Source organism: Bidens hawaiensis, unplaced genomic scaffold (assembly GCF_021521415.1).
Source record: "Bidens hawaiensis isolate Kalapana, Puna unplaced genomic scaffold, B.hawaiensis_p1.1 tig00005168_1, whole genome shotgun sequence".
Classification (NCBI taxonomy): Eukaryota; Viridiplantae; Streptophyta; class Magnoliopsida; order Asterales; family Asteraceae; genus Bidens; species Bidens hawaiensis.
In genome coordinates this window covers 341,065-354,358 of record NW_027491331.1, presented here as the reverse complement: position 1 = coordinate 354,358, position 13,294 = coordinate 341,065, and the positions used below count along the sequence as shown (strand labels likewise).

Genomic DNA, 13,294 nt, shown 5'->3' with positions numbered 1-13,294 from the left:
GCGAATGATTGACTGATTCCATACTAGAAACAACCACATAAAATCTTGTTATACATTTATCGTCTTCATTCTTGTATTTGGTTATAAGTGCACACTCATAAATTGAACAAAACCTAACCTAGTTCTTCACACGACCATCTAGTGGTCAAAGTTTTATATCAAAAGTGAGGGCACTTATTTAAGTTTCTTTACTTCAATGTTCAGTACTAAGATATCGTTTGATATAAAAGTATAAATGAAAAAGATAGAATGGAATGAATCAATCCCTTTTAAGAAAAAGAGGATAAAATAAAACATATTTAGTTGTCACGTATAAATGGAAAAGATTATAATGCAATTTTTTCGATTTATAGGGTTTTAAGAAAAGAGCCTAACAATTATTATTAAATTATAGTTATTATAGGAGGAATACAATTAATAATTTTCTTAAAATAAGGACGAATAAAATTAATAATTTTGTAACTTATTTCATTTAATTTTTGGTAAAGATTATTTAGAATGGAAATAAAAGGAAGGCATTCCTCTAACTTGATAACCCCAATTCATTCATTCAGAAACAAACAAACCCTAGATTCATCAATGGCCAAAAAGCGAAAGGCTCCTTCCATCGAAGAAGAACCACAACAAAATCCCCAAGAAGAAGAAGAAGAAAGCGATGAAGAAGAAGAAGAGAATTTAAATTTCAGCAGCGAGCCTGTAGAGAAGCTTCTGGAACCCTTCTCCAAAGAGCAGTTACTTGTGTTACTAAAAGATGCCGTGTCCCAACACCCCGAGTTCATCCACAGCGTCCAGAAGATAGCCGACGCCGACCCCGCCCACCGCAAGATATTCGTCCACGGCTTAGGCTGGGACACCACCTCCGAGACTTTACTAACCGAGTTCGGCAAGTACGGCCAGATTGAGGACTGTAAACACGTGGTCGACAAGGTGTCAGGTAAATCCAAAGGCTACGCCTTTTTATTGTTTAACCATCGGGTCGATGCTCAGAAGGCTTTGAAGGACCCTCAGAAGAAGATTGGCAACCGTCTCACTTCGTGCCAGTTGGCTTCCGCCGGCCCCGTGCCCGCGCCTCCTCCCAACGCTCCTCCGGTGTCCGAGTTGACGCAGAGGAAGATTTTTTTGAGTAATGTGGGCGCGGATGTGGATCCGAGGAAGTTGTATGAGTTTTTCTCAAAGTTTGGGGAGATTGAGGACGGGCCGTTGGGGTTGGATAAGCAGACCGGGAAGCCGAGGGGGTTTGCGCTGTTTGTGTATAAGAGCGTGGAGAGTGCGAAGCGGGCGTTGGAAGAGCCGCATAAGGTGTTTGAAGGGCATACTTTGCATTGCCAGAAGGCGGTTGATGGGCCAAAGGCGGGTAAGCCGTTCTTTCAACCAACGCATCATAATCAGTATGGTTCCGGTGGCGGTGGTGGTGGGCATTACCCGTCGAAGAAGAGCAAGTTTTCGGGCTCGGGTGGTGGTGGTGGTGGTGGAGGACATGGACATGGGCATTTGATGGCGCCTTCGGGACCATCGGTGGGTGGTTACAGCCCTGCGGTTCCACCGTTGAATCCGGCTTTGGGACAGGCTTTGACTGCGCTTCTTGCGAGTCAGGGGGCGGGACTTGGGAATCTTTTAGGGCTTGGTGGGGCACCACTGGGGATGCCGCCTGCAGGGTATGGGAGTCAAGCTGGTGGAAGCTATGGGGCTCAGCCGGGGTTGCAGGGTGCATACCCGAATCAACCGGGCGGTCAAGGAGGTAATAGACAGCAGCAGGGTGGTGCACCTTACATGGGTCATGGTCACTAGGTGAGTAGATCCACTCTCTTTATATTCTGTTAGTTGTGCAGTTAAATTGTTATAGTTATGTTGCATCATGTGTGATGGTCCTCTAAGAAGTATTGAAAGATATAAAAAAGTCACTCATTCGGTTCTTTCTAAGGTTGTTTTTTATGACAAAGTATAGTAAAGACGTGAGTTTTGGTGCATTTAATCTTTAGGGGCTGTTTGGGATTCCTTATTTTTACCTCCTTATAACTTATACTTATGATAAGTTAAAAAAAAAAAGTGTTTGGGTTTCCTTATTATGTGAGAGGAAATGTTGATAAGTTACACTTTTGTAACTTATGACTTCTCCTTATAAGTTATAAGGAGGTGAAAATAAGGAATCCCAAACAGCCCCTTAATTGCATGGTAATTAGAGACAGATAATGTCTTTTGGTCTTGTTTCACCATAAATTAGTTCTTAAAAACCGCATGCATCCTTTTTTTTTTCTTTTTTTAGCATGTTTTATGGTAACAAATATGATATTGCTTCAAAATTCATAAAAATATTTTTTTAAGCACACTGCATAAGGAAGTTGGCGCACAAACATTTTTTTAAAACTTGTTTTTGAGAATGCTTATTTTAATAATTTGTTGCAGTAACTTTTTATTGGCTCCACTTGATGGTTTGAAATAAAAGTTGGAGCTAAAAACAAGGTTGCTTAGTATTGTACCATTATACATCATGCATACATTTACTTATGTGTCACCTTACTGTTCATCAGATTCTGTAAAAAGATGTATGCACGTGTATATATCTATCTCTATACACATACACACACTCCGGTGCAAGACATCTTGGTACCTGTACCATATATGAGTTTTGTCTGTTATTGCTTTCTTGATTTAGAATTTACTTATGTGTGTATGTGTGTAAAAAAAAAAAAACTACTCCTTGTCTACAAAGTATATTATATCTCCTCACTTACATATTTGAACTTTTGTTTGTGATAAACTCTTAGCAAATGTTTTATCTTAAAAGTGATCTGTTTAACGTTTTACTGGAATTTTGGGTATCTATACAAGCTGTTCTCTAAACTCATGGATTTTATTGTCTTTTCAGTTTTAGATGATAAACTGTTTAAAGCGCGGAATCTTGTTTTTGAAATCAAGTTTTTATAATATACATATTTATTGTGCAGATTTGACCATGTTTTTGTTTTGGACTGCTGAATCTTCTCAAGTTCCGGAAAGTTATGCAAATGAAGTCTTTATTTTATATTAAAAACGTAACCGTTTGTCTTAAGAGCAGATTTGTAAACCCGTATTTTTCTATTTTCAGTTACTTGAACGGTTGAACTCTTTTGAAACCATGTAGTATTTTGATTCTCATCTCAAAACATTGTTTCTAATAACTAGAAGTTTTATTCGGTATTTACCTATGATTGTTCTGTTTACATACCTTATGGTATAAGCTTATTTTATAATGAGGTCACACTATAATTGCGTAATTAGCGATGTGGTGTTATTGTTTTATCAGCTAGTGTTTGTTCTCTATGCTTGTGTTTTGGAATGAGCCTGGCTCTAGCAGCATAATCCCACACCTGTGGCTGTGTCTGTGGCTGTGACAGATATTTTGATTTTTTTACAACTGTGAGAACCAATCACCGGAAAACTGACTGGGCCCGCCATTAAATACTGTGCTAATCGCTGGGACTGGCTTGCATTGGGTAGGTGGCCTCAGATGGTTTAAACAGTGGAAGCTACCCCATTGAAGGTTTGTACTTTCTTTGTGGTCTAAACTTGTGTGTGAAAAACGCAAAAGGGGTTTGGATTCTTTTATGCTTTTGAAAGGATGTATTTCATTTTGGGGTGACGTGATACAAAAATATTTAGGCTTCGAGTTGACATATCTAACCTATTCGAAAAACAGATTGTGCTGAGGTTGATCTGTTTAAACTCGTTTAGTTAAACAGGTTGACCTATTAAATCGTTTACGACCCGTTTAACCCTGTTTTTTTACAACCCACAATCTTGATTAATGTGTTTACAACTTGGTTATTACCTGCCAACCTGCAAGTGTGTGTGGCTTAGGGTTGATGCTTTTGGCACGAATTAAATATTGTGTTCTTGTTGAACAATTCTATTTGCCGACCCGTAACCTGTATACCTGTCATGATGGACACTGTTTGTTTCAAATTTTTTATTTACAGCTACAATTGTGGTACTTTTCTTTTAGGTTTTGAATAGTGTGGATTCTTGGTTACGCGGCTATTCTACTTTCAGAACTGAAAAATGCAAACTATTTAGTTGGTCAAAATTATTTAACCAAATTTATATGGTTTAACCCTTTTTTTTTTTAAAGTTCCCCTGGCCAACTACATGTGTCTTTCCCCTGATTTGTTAAAAGGATTTTCATATCATCTTTAGGTTATTTTAATGAAATTCTTAAATTACAAGGAGCTTAAAGTGTGAGCAAATTAATAAAAAGATTCACTTTGGTCCTGCTGTTGATGAAGGAACATAATAAGCATCAGAAATGAAGATGAAGGGACGGTCTGGAGTTGGAACAGAAGCCGCTGGTTAAGCAGATTGAACAGCTGCTGGAGGTTTCCATGGTGTGGGTGGTGGTTGATAAAGTTAGTTAAAAGCAAGGGGCCGTCGACAGCTTGAAGATTTGGAGTATGAAGCAACTATTGCGTTCCTTCATCAACCATTGACTTCGTTACTCGGTTTGTAACCAACCCAACCCAACCTATAAGCATCATACAACAAATACCTAGATGTGCTAATATGTTATATCCGGGTGATACAAATGCATGTCTAGATAAATATTATATATATACAGGAGCGTATAATGTCGATAGATAAATCCCCCTGTCGATGTTCTTTTAGTCGATTTAGGTTTTGGAACTAGGGACCGGTTATGTGTAATGGGGAGAGGAGTGTTTGTTTACAGCCGAGATCCAGTATTTGAAGGAGTGTGTTTATGTAGTCCTGAACTCCCGGTGACCAGTTTAGGGAAATACAAATAATCAACTTAATCTTGTAATGGGGAGTTTAAGCCGATTAGATCGATTATCTGGTTGTTTTCTTCAAGGTATGTAAGCAAATACAAATAATCCATCTTGACGAAAGCATGGATGAAACCAATTGAGTTGTCAAGTGACTTGATGTTTCCCAAACTTTTAATGATTTTGCTTGACCCTGCCTGTAGATTGGGTACAACTTGTTCTGCATTCTAGAAATTAAACAGGCTTATGAAATTAACTGCAATTTTCATTAGAATTGATACAAAATGAATTTGATAAATTGGCTGACGAAATTGGCCAACAAGGTCTTAACTTCCATCTATGTTTTATAATTTAAACTTGACATCGTCTGTGTGTTTGAATAACCCATGAAAAATAAGTTTGATCATCAAGTTATAAAAGTTTTCGGTCGATTGAAAACAGACCAATGGAGTGAAATTTAGTTATATTCGGTTGATAAACAGGTGATCGGTATGAACTAGGGACGAGCTAGAGTTCAAATCTCGATCTTGACAGATACTAGTACATAAAAAGGATTTACAAAATGAGACCTGTCAGTTTTAAGTACTTAATTGATAAATGGATTTGAACATGAGATGACGCCAATGGTTAATGAGTGTGACCTAAAACAAGTTAATTCATTTAGTTTTTTATATATATAAATTAAAAATATAAAATGAATGAAAGATGAATTTTCGGATGGGATGGGATGGGATGGGACGGTTGAAATCTGACGTGACGCAAGATGGTTTGGGCAGACCATTCCCGTTAAATTTATGTAGATGCTTATGTCGTCTAACAAGTGTGAAGGAATTAATGTTACTGAAAGTACAGTTTTGAAAGAACAAATGAACTTTTGGAGTTTTTAAGAGCTAGTTTTAAACTTTTAAGAAAAAATTTATACTTAATAAAAAGTTTTGTTTGGTTGAAGGAGCTTGAAGCTTTTAGGTTAAAAGAAAAATCTTCATATTTGAATGCTACTGCTACTAGCATTTGAGAAAAAGCTACAAGCTTTTATATTTGAGAGCTTCCATCAACTTTTGTTAATTTATATAATAGTTAAACATTTAACCCTTATTCAAAACTAACTACCTCCAAGACTTTTTAAGAGACCATAACTTTTTCACGTATTGATATTTTTTTTAAAAAATTGCATCATAAAAACGAGTCGAGTCAGGCAAGCTCGGGTCATGTGAGGCCAAATTAAGGTCGGAACGAGTCAATACAAAAATAGTTAATTTAGTTCGGTTCGTGTCGGTACGGTTTTGAGTTGAAGGGGACAGGTGAGAACATGTTTCAGATTATAAAGTGCCGGGTCGGAGGGATTCAGATCAAAGCAGGTTGGTTTAAGAAATTGAAGTTACTGTATATTTCAACTTTGTTTCTTGATTTTCGTCACCGGTTACACGCTTACTGCCTTTCCACGAATTACACGCCTATATTCGGGTTATGTGTGCACTGTCATCAGGTGATTCATGTATCGACACTGATTATGCGGTTGATGCCAGGTTGCGCGCCCACTCCGCTGTACCGCGTGGGGACCCAACTAGTTTTATTAAAAGCTCTAGTTACTATGTCAAATACCTAAGGGTGCGTTCGTTTCACGGACTTTTTTTAAAGGATTTGGAATTGGAATTGGAATTGAATAGAATGTTTGAGAATCCCTATCATGTGTTTGGTTGGTTAATATGTATTAGAATTAGAATCTTATTCACTCTCGGTTTTTTTTTGAAGAATGAGGGCAAAGGCGGAAAACGTTTTAGTTTTTTTTTTTACATTTTTCGTTTTTGATTTATATTTTTAGTTATGATTTTTTTATTAATTTTTTTGAATTTTAACCCCTCCGAAAAAAATGCAAAAAAATTAATAAAAAAATCATAACTCAAAATAAATCAAAAACGAAAAATGTAAAAAAACTAAAAAGTTTCCGTCTTTGCCCTCGTTCTTCAAAAAAAAAACGACCCGAAACTCATTTTGACCCGTTCCGACCTTGACCCATTCCGACCCGGACTGTTCTGACCCGAACCTTTTGACCCTAACTCGTTCCGACTGAACCAAAACAACCCTTTTTTAGTTGACCCGTTCCGACCCATGACCCGTTTCAACCCAACCCAACCCATTTGCCACCCCTAGTACTGATTAGGGTTAATAAAACAATCCTTTATTTTCCATAACAATCGTTATAAAATAGGTGGGATTTTAAAATCCCATGAAATGTGGGATTTGATGGGATTTAGTTTCCATTTTCATTATTTCATTTAATAAAACGAACATATCAATTCATGGGATTTGAAATCCAATTCCTTAATTCTTTTCAAATCCTTGAAACAAACAGGACCTAAAGGTATCTAAAAAGTTACAGCTACCAACTTGCAACCATCAGCTTCCAGCTAACAGCAACCAGATAGTTATGCCAAACATACCCTTAATTGTATCAATCAAATTGTGTCCCGCCGACAACACGCGGGTTCAATAGCACTAGTTTTAGCTAATTACAAAAATTTCACCATATGTGGTTTCCAACTATTCTCATTTTCAACTCATATTTGAAGGGTTCAATACAAAGTAATATTTAGTGTGCGTATTTATCTAAAATTAATAATCTTAACATGACCATTAGAACGCATTACGTAACCATATATGCTAAACGTGCAGAAAATTTAATGTAAACTTATTATTTTTTAACAGAGTGGATTTTATTAGAAAAAAACTACCGAGACGCAAGAATAAAGATATACAAAATAAAGGCCAAATATTCATTGTAAAAATACAACGGACTATCACACCAAAGGCCGAATATGCATGTGTAAAGATAGAATACCCGACTTTCTGCAAATCATATATCAATGCATGTGTAGAAATACAACGGACTATCACAGATTAATGAGTTACATGGTTGTATGCAGTGTCCTCAAATCATATACATGCCTTTCTGCAAATAGTGTGAAAGTCTTGAGAACAAACTACTTGAAATGCAAAAAAAAAAAAGGATTTAATTCAGTAGGTCGGCACGGACGGATCAGCCTTGAGCGCATACGCATGAATCCCCCCAGCAATGTTGTATATTTTTCTAAACCCCTGTTATAAATAGATACACAACATCATTCCTTGCATATCAAATGGGCAACTCACATTACAAAAGGTGATAAGCTACAGTACATCACCTGTGTCTGCAACCATTTGGCAACTTGCAGCGACCGCATCCCATGGTGACACTAAAAAAACAACATAACTTCTCTCAGACAAAACAGACAAATACCAGCTTACGAGTGAGAACCCGATTTACATCCAAAACTATATCTTTGTTTTGAAAAAAATAGACTGTTTTGTAGTATAGTGTACGTAACCATATATAATATATTGATCATATAAAAAAAATTAAATAAAATCAGCAGAAAAGAGTCGACTGGTCAACCCATCTGGCCCGCCCGACCCATTTGATTTTCATCTCTATGGACGCTTTTGTAAATAAACTGAACTAACACGAACAGGGTTTGTGTTCGTCGTTCTAACTTTAACCGAACAACGGATTGAACACAAAGTCACAAACTAAGTGAGCAGAGTCTCTTGTTCATGTCCGTTCGTTAAGAAAATGTGTGTGTGTGTGTGTGTGTGTGTGTGTGTTTATGTCGTTCGTTGATACTATAAACAAGCGATTCAAGAACGTAAACGAACGAATGCAACAGAACATACATGAATGATCGTAATTAAATAGACAGACACTAACTAGAAGTAAACAAGAACATTAATATGTTGGACCCGAAAATTAATATAGACTAAATTGTAACTGGTGATATTTTCATTTGATAAAACCAAGCTAAATTGTAACGTGCCTATTTTTATTAAAGAATAGGTGAACAAACGAACATAAATGCATGCAAACAAACAAACATTAACATACGTAAGTGAATACGAACATAAATGGGCAAATGAGACATGGGTTCATGTTTGTTCATTTAACTAAATAAACAAGAATAATTGTTCATGGTAGTTCGTTTATTAAATAAACGTGCAAAGACAAACTTCCCACCAGACTGTTCACATAGCGCTTGTTTCATTTACAGCCATACAGGCCTATATGCTGAAAACGATCTAATTATATAAGAGAAGATGGCTGTACCAGAACATAAGTATCCTTTTGAGGATCTAACTTTGTAGTGATTTCCGGGCCCCAGCTTCCAAACTGTTGCAAAGGGAAAACTTGAAATCCTGATAAAGAAGCTTTCTCTCTGCACAATGACACATATATTAACTGTTATTTTAAGTTTAAAGTTTTATATACAGTTAACAACCTCAATTATATTTAAGTGACACTATCAACTTACACTTCATGTGGTTCTCTAACGTCAACAAATTGAGCATCTTCACGGAAATCAGGATCTTGCAACTTTGCATGAAGCTCTTCAGGTTGAATGTCTGCAAGTACTGATTCTTCCCTGAAATCCAATAAAAATATATTAAAAATCTAAATATATGAAAAAAATAATAATGGACCATACTATACCTCTCTGATAAAACTTGCAGTAAATGCCAACCGAATTGAGTTTTACATTTAACAACTTTGCTTAACGGTGCACTAAATGCAGCTTCCTCAAACTCTGGCACCTGCAATGATTCACCATAAATCATTTTAGATAATAATTATTTTAACAAAATCGATCTTAAAATCATATCAACTATTTAATTATACCATTTGCCCCTTTCTCACCCAACCAAGCATACCACCATCCTGCTTGGACGGACAAACCGAATATTCGACAGCCAAGTCACTTAAATCCTCCCCTGTAGGTAACAAAACAAAAATAAATAACAAAGTTAATTGTAAAAATCCCAATATGAATATTGAAGAAAAATAAAGAAAGAAATGCATGTTTGACGAGCAACCTCGTACGAGTCTTTTCTGCAGGTCAAACAAAAGATCTTTATCTTCTTCTTTAACAAGCAAGTGTTGCACCAATAGTTCTCTACCAACATCAGGACTGCTACCAGTGCTATATGATGCTGCCAAAACAAAATACAAAGTAAAAAAATAAATGTTAGAAATAATAATAAAGACGATAAGCAGGACGTTATTATGGTCTAAAAGTATCTTATCATAAAACAAAACCCGAACCATATGAATTAGTAGGTAGGGTTTAAAACCTATAAATCTTAAACTTGTTTAGCATTCCACCATCTACAAAACAGTTTTGTGTATATATTATAGCGGCGAAACTTGTGATGACTATTAACTACCACCCCTATTGTTATATTGGCTTACCATAACATCTTCAAATACCATCAGTGAGACAGATGTCTTTTCCCTTTGCCCTAGACAGACGCGTCCATTTGTCTATTACTATTTACTAAGTCTAAACCAAAGGGAAAGGGAGGATGACTAAATGCAAACTCGGGATCCAAACATCTTCAAATACCATCAGTGAGACAGATGTCTTTTCCCTTTGCCCTAGACAGACGCGTCCATTTGTCTATTACTATTTACTAAGTCTAAACCAAAGGGAAAGGGAGGATGACTAAATGCAAACTCGGGATCCAAAAATCATCATCATCATGTGGATATGAAACATGATGCATGGTGGAGCATTTAGGCTATCTTTCCATGTATGTGATGTGATCTTAAGGCTGCTGCCAATTTCGACTTTCGAGTTCCTTTACTTAATTAATGTCACTCCTAAAGCTAAAGCAAATAACACACATCTGTAAATATGCAATAAATAGAGTAAGAGTATGAAGTTTATATATTGAAATTCCAAATTTGTCTGAGTAATAATAATAAAGATGCAATTGGAAATAGATATACCTGAGGGTCTACTGGGAGAAGGAGGAGTAGTCATGATGCGTTTAAAATTAGAAGAAGAAATTAGGGTTTCGGGGTGAAATGAGATGAATCTTCTGGATGAAGATGAAGATGAAAGTGTGGGACGAAGATAGAGTTTAAGAGCACATATACTTATGACGGCAGCAGCAGGTGATGATGTTAAATGACAGTAGCCTCTCAACATTATTATTATTCTTCTTTGATTTCAAGGATTTCAAAGGTCTGTCTGTCTGGTGGTTTGGGGAAGAACAAGATGCGGTTTGTTTGTTGCTATTATTTTTCTTTCCAGTTTATTGGGTCTAGTTTTTTTGGTTTGGGCTTATTATCTATTATCTATATATGGTAAAAGAGACTTTTGGTGTCACAAAATAGGTTCAACAATTTTCATATATATAAGATATTTGTTAAAGTTTAGTAAATAAGTCCTGGTGGTCCATTTGCTTTTGTTCTAGTGTCAAAAGGTATTTATTTGGCTATGTCGTGGGTTCGATACTTGGCTAAAGTGGGTAGATATCTACTTTAGTTTCTTTTTTCATTTGTGCCATTATCAATTCTTATTTCATTTGTGCCATCCGATTAACTTTTTTTTTCTGGTTTTTTTTATTGCTTTGAATTTGATAACTAAACGGTTATTTGTATCGACTTGCCGCCGTCACGCCTAGGACCGACAACGTTACCAACGACTGGGTTTTACGACTTTTTGGTTTTATACAAACCGACCGATTCCGTAGGTCCCTAATTGGGCCAAGTGGCCGCATTACATTCGTCCCGCCATTTAGGTTACAGGGCCGGCCGTTAGGTGCACAGTTGTGGCAAACATAACTTTGGAGCCACAAGTATCCGACTTGGCCACTTGGCGGCACCTTAGTGGTCAACGTCATTTTTTTTTGTCTTTTTTTTTTCCAGTACACCGACCAAATGCCACTTTTGTTTGTTTTTTATTAATTTTGGTACCGTAACGAACGTGATGAAAAAACAACCTAATTCGCGCTGAGTCACCACATCTTGTTTTAGTTCCGATACCGTAACAAACACATTGAAAGCCGACCAAATGCCAAAATTTGTTTTTTTGTTTTTGTTTTTTTTTGTGTGTTTTAGTTCTGGTATTGTAACAAACATGACGGAGACCGACCAAATTTGCAAAGACTCAACGTCCAAGAATGACAACGTTAGGTTTACCAATGCCCAAGTTTTACCATCCGACGCCACCCCATTTATCTGCCTCAATTTTTTTTGTTTTACTTTTTGTTTTAATTCTGATACCAAACACGCACGTAACTGAAACTGGTCGAGTTCACGTCGACTTACCGCCTCAGCGTCCGGGACCGATAATGCTTGAGTTTTACCACCACACGAGTTTTACTGACTTGCTCCGGCGCAATGCGTCGGGTGAAAATACTAGTTCTTTTTAAGACCATAATTTGTCAAAGTCACCCCCTATGATATAGTATCATTATTGGGCCGAGTTTAAAACCGATAACTGGTCCCGAACATACGATTTCTATCGATTCAACACTGGTTTAAAGAGAATCTCTCTGGTTTAAAGAGAATCTGTTTGGTTCCTGGTTTATAAATTTTATTAAATTAAAAAATGATCCTAGTGAGATACTGTTATTGCTATTGTTTTTCCTTCACATGGCCTAGTTCAAAAAAAAAAAAAAAAAAAATTGCCCCAACTTTACTAAATGTTTAAAACAAAATTTTTCTTGTAAAAAATTGCCTCAACCTGATAAAGACTATCACAGTATCTTATTTATTTATTTATTAGATGGTGAGATGAGGTGGATTGGGTGAACCTAATCTCATAAAGGGGCTGTTGGCTTTGTACCCAACCCAACACAAGAAGTAAAGTAAGCATAATACAGCAAATACAAATACACAGGTGTGTAATTTATTATTTCCTGATCAAAACAAGTGAAGTCTTGAACAAAACAACTTTCAGACGACAATGGTTTGTCGTAGTTCATGACACTCAACTTCCCATTTTCAAATGTAGTTATAAAAAATTGGAGGGGTGCATCAGGCCTTGGTAGTAGTGTAAGACCAAGGTGATGCGTAAAGACCCAAGCAGCAAGCTACTTTGACAAACCTTTTCCTATAAAAAATAATATTAATATCAGGTGAGCCGATGGCTCATATATCAGATATTAAACTAATAAGTACAGTCTATAGATACTATACTTGATCTTAGCCAAAAGACCGAGAAAGGTATGCTTATTCAATAACTAGGCCTTCGATTTTATACTAAACCCGTCCCCTGTCTGTAGCTCACTCAGCCGATGTTGGATGCAAAAATGTTTTTTTTTCTTTTCCATAACACAACAAATCTTTTAATCTTTTACCAATCTCTTGAACTTTTTTATTAATCTAACTTGTGTTGGGAAAATTGCACAGAAAATGCGTATCATTGGAAAATCTAAGAGTTGTGAATCACTTTCAGATCAAAACTATTTGCTGGTCCTCAAATGTTTTGACCGGATAAAACTTAGATTTGAAAGCAAGAAACAAGTAATGATTTTGTCTGTGTTTTTTGATGAACCAAATAATAAAACTTATGATCAGTTATCACTATAGTTATATTTTGAAATTCAAAGGAAAATAGATGCTCCTGTTGGTTTTCACAGTAGCTCGACCATAGCCAGGGGTTGCCGTCCCTTGGAACCCTCATTTCTTAGGGGGGTAACAATAAGATTATAAATTA

General features: G+C 36.4%; 2 protein-coding genes and 1 non-coding gene across 3 annotated transcripts; 1 reads left to right on the top strand and 2 right to left on the bottom strand.

Annotated features, from left to right (window-relative positions):
- Positions 1 to 579: 579 nt before the first annotated feature.
- On the top strand, positions 580 to 3,202 carry LOC143629166 (UBP1-associated protein 2B-like). The gene is made up of 2 exons (XM_077098514.1): positions 580 to 1,788; positions 2,946 to 3,202. Exon 1 carries the CDS (start codon positions 580 to 582, stop codon positions 1,786 to 1,788), a length of 1,209 nt encoding a protein of 402 aa, XP_076954629.1. The 3' UTR covers positions 2,946 to 3,202.
- A 4,559-nt stretch (positions 3,203 to 7,761) lies between these two features.
- Positions 7,762 to 11,474, bottom strand: LOC143629165 (rhodanese-like/PpiC domain-containing protein 12, chloroplastic). The gene is made up of 8 exons (XM_077098513.1): positions 11,378 to 11,474; positions 9,660 to 9,776; positions 9,466 to 9,557; positions 9,280 to 9,380; positions 9,101 to 9,211; positions 8,896 to 9,004; positions 7,940 to 7,990; positions 7,762 to 7,853 (listed from the first exon to the last, which is right to left on the bottom strand). Exons 1-8 carry the CDS (start codon positions 11,472 to 11,474, stop codon positions 7,773 to 7,775), a joined length of 759 nt encoding a protein of 252 aa, XP_076954628.1. The 3' UTR covers positions 7,762 to 7,772.
- Positions 11,475 to 12,602: 1,128 nt separating this feature from the next.
- On the bottom strand, positions 12,603 to 12,805 carry LOC143629175 (U2 spliceosomal RNA). Its single transcript, XR_013152893.1, has one exon. It is a non-coding gene; the product is annotated as a U2 spliceosomal RNA (small nuclear RNA).
- Between the last annotated feature and the right edge of the window lie 489 nt (positions 12,806 to 13,294).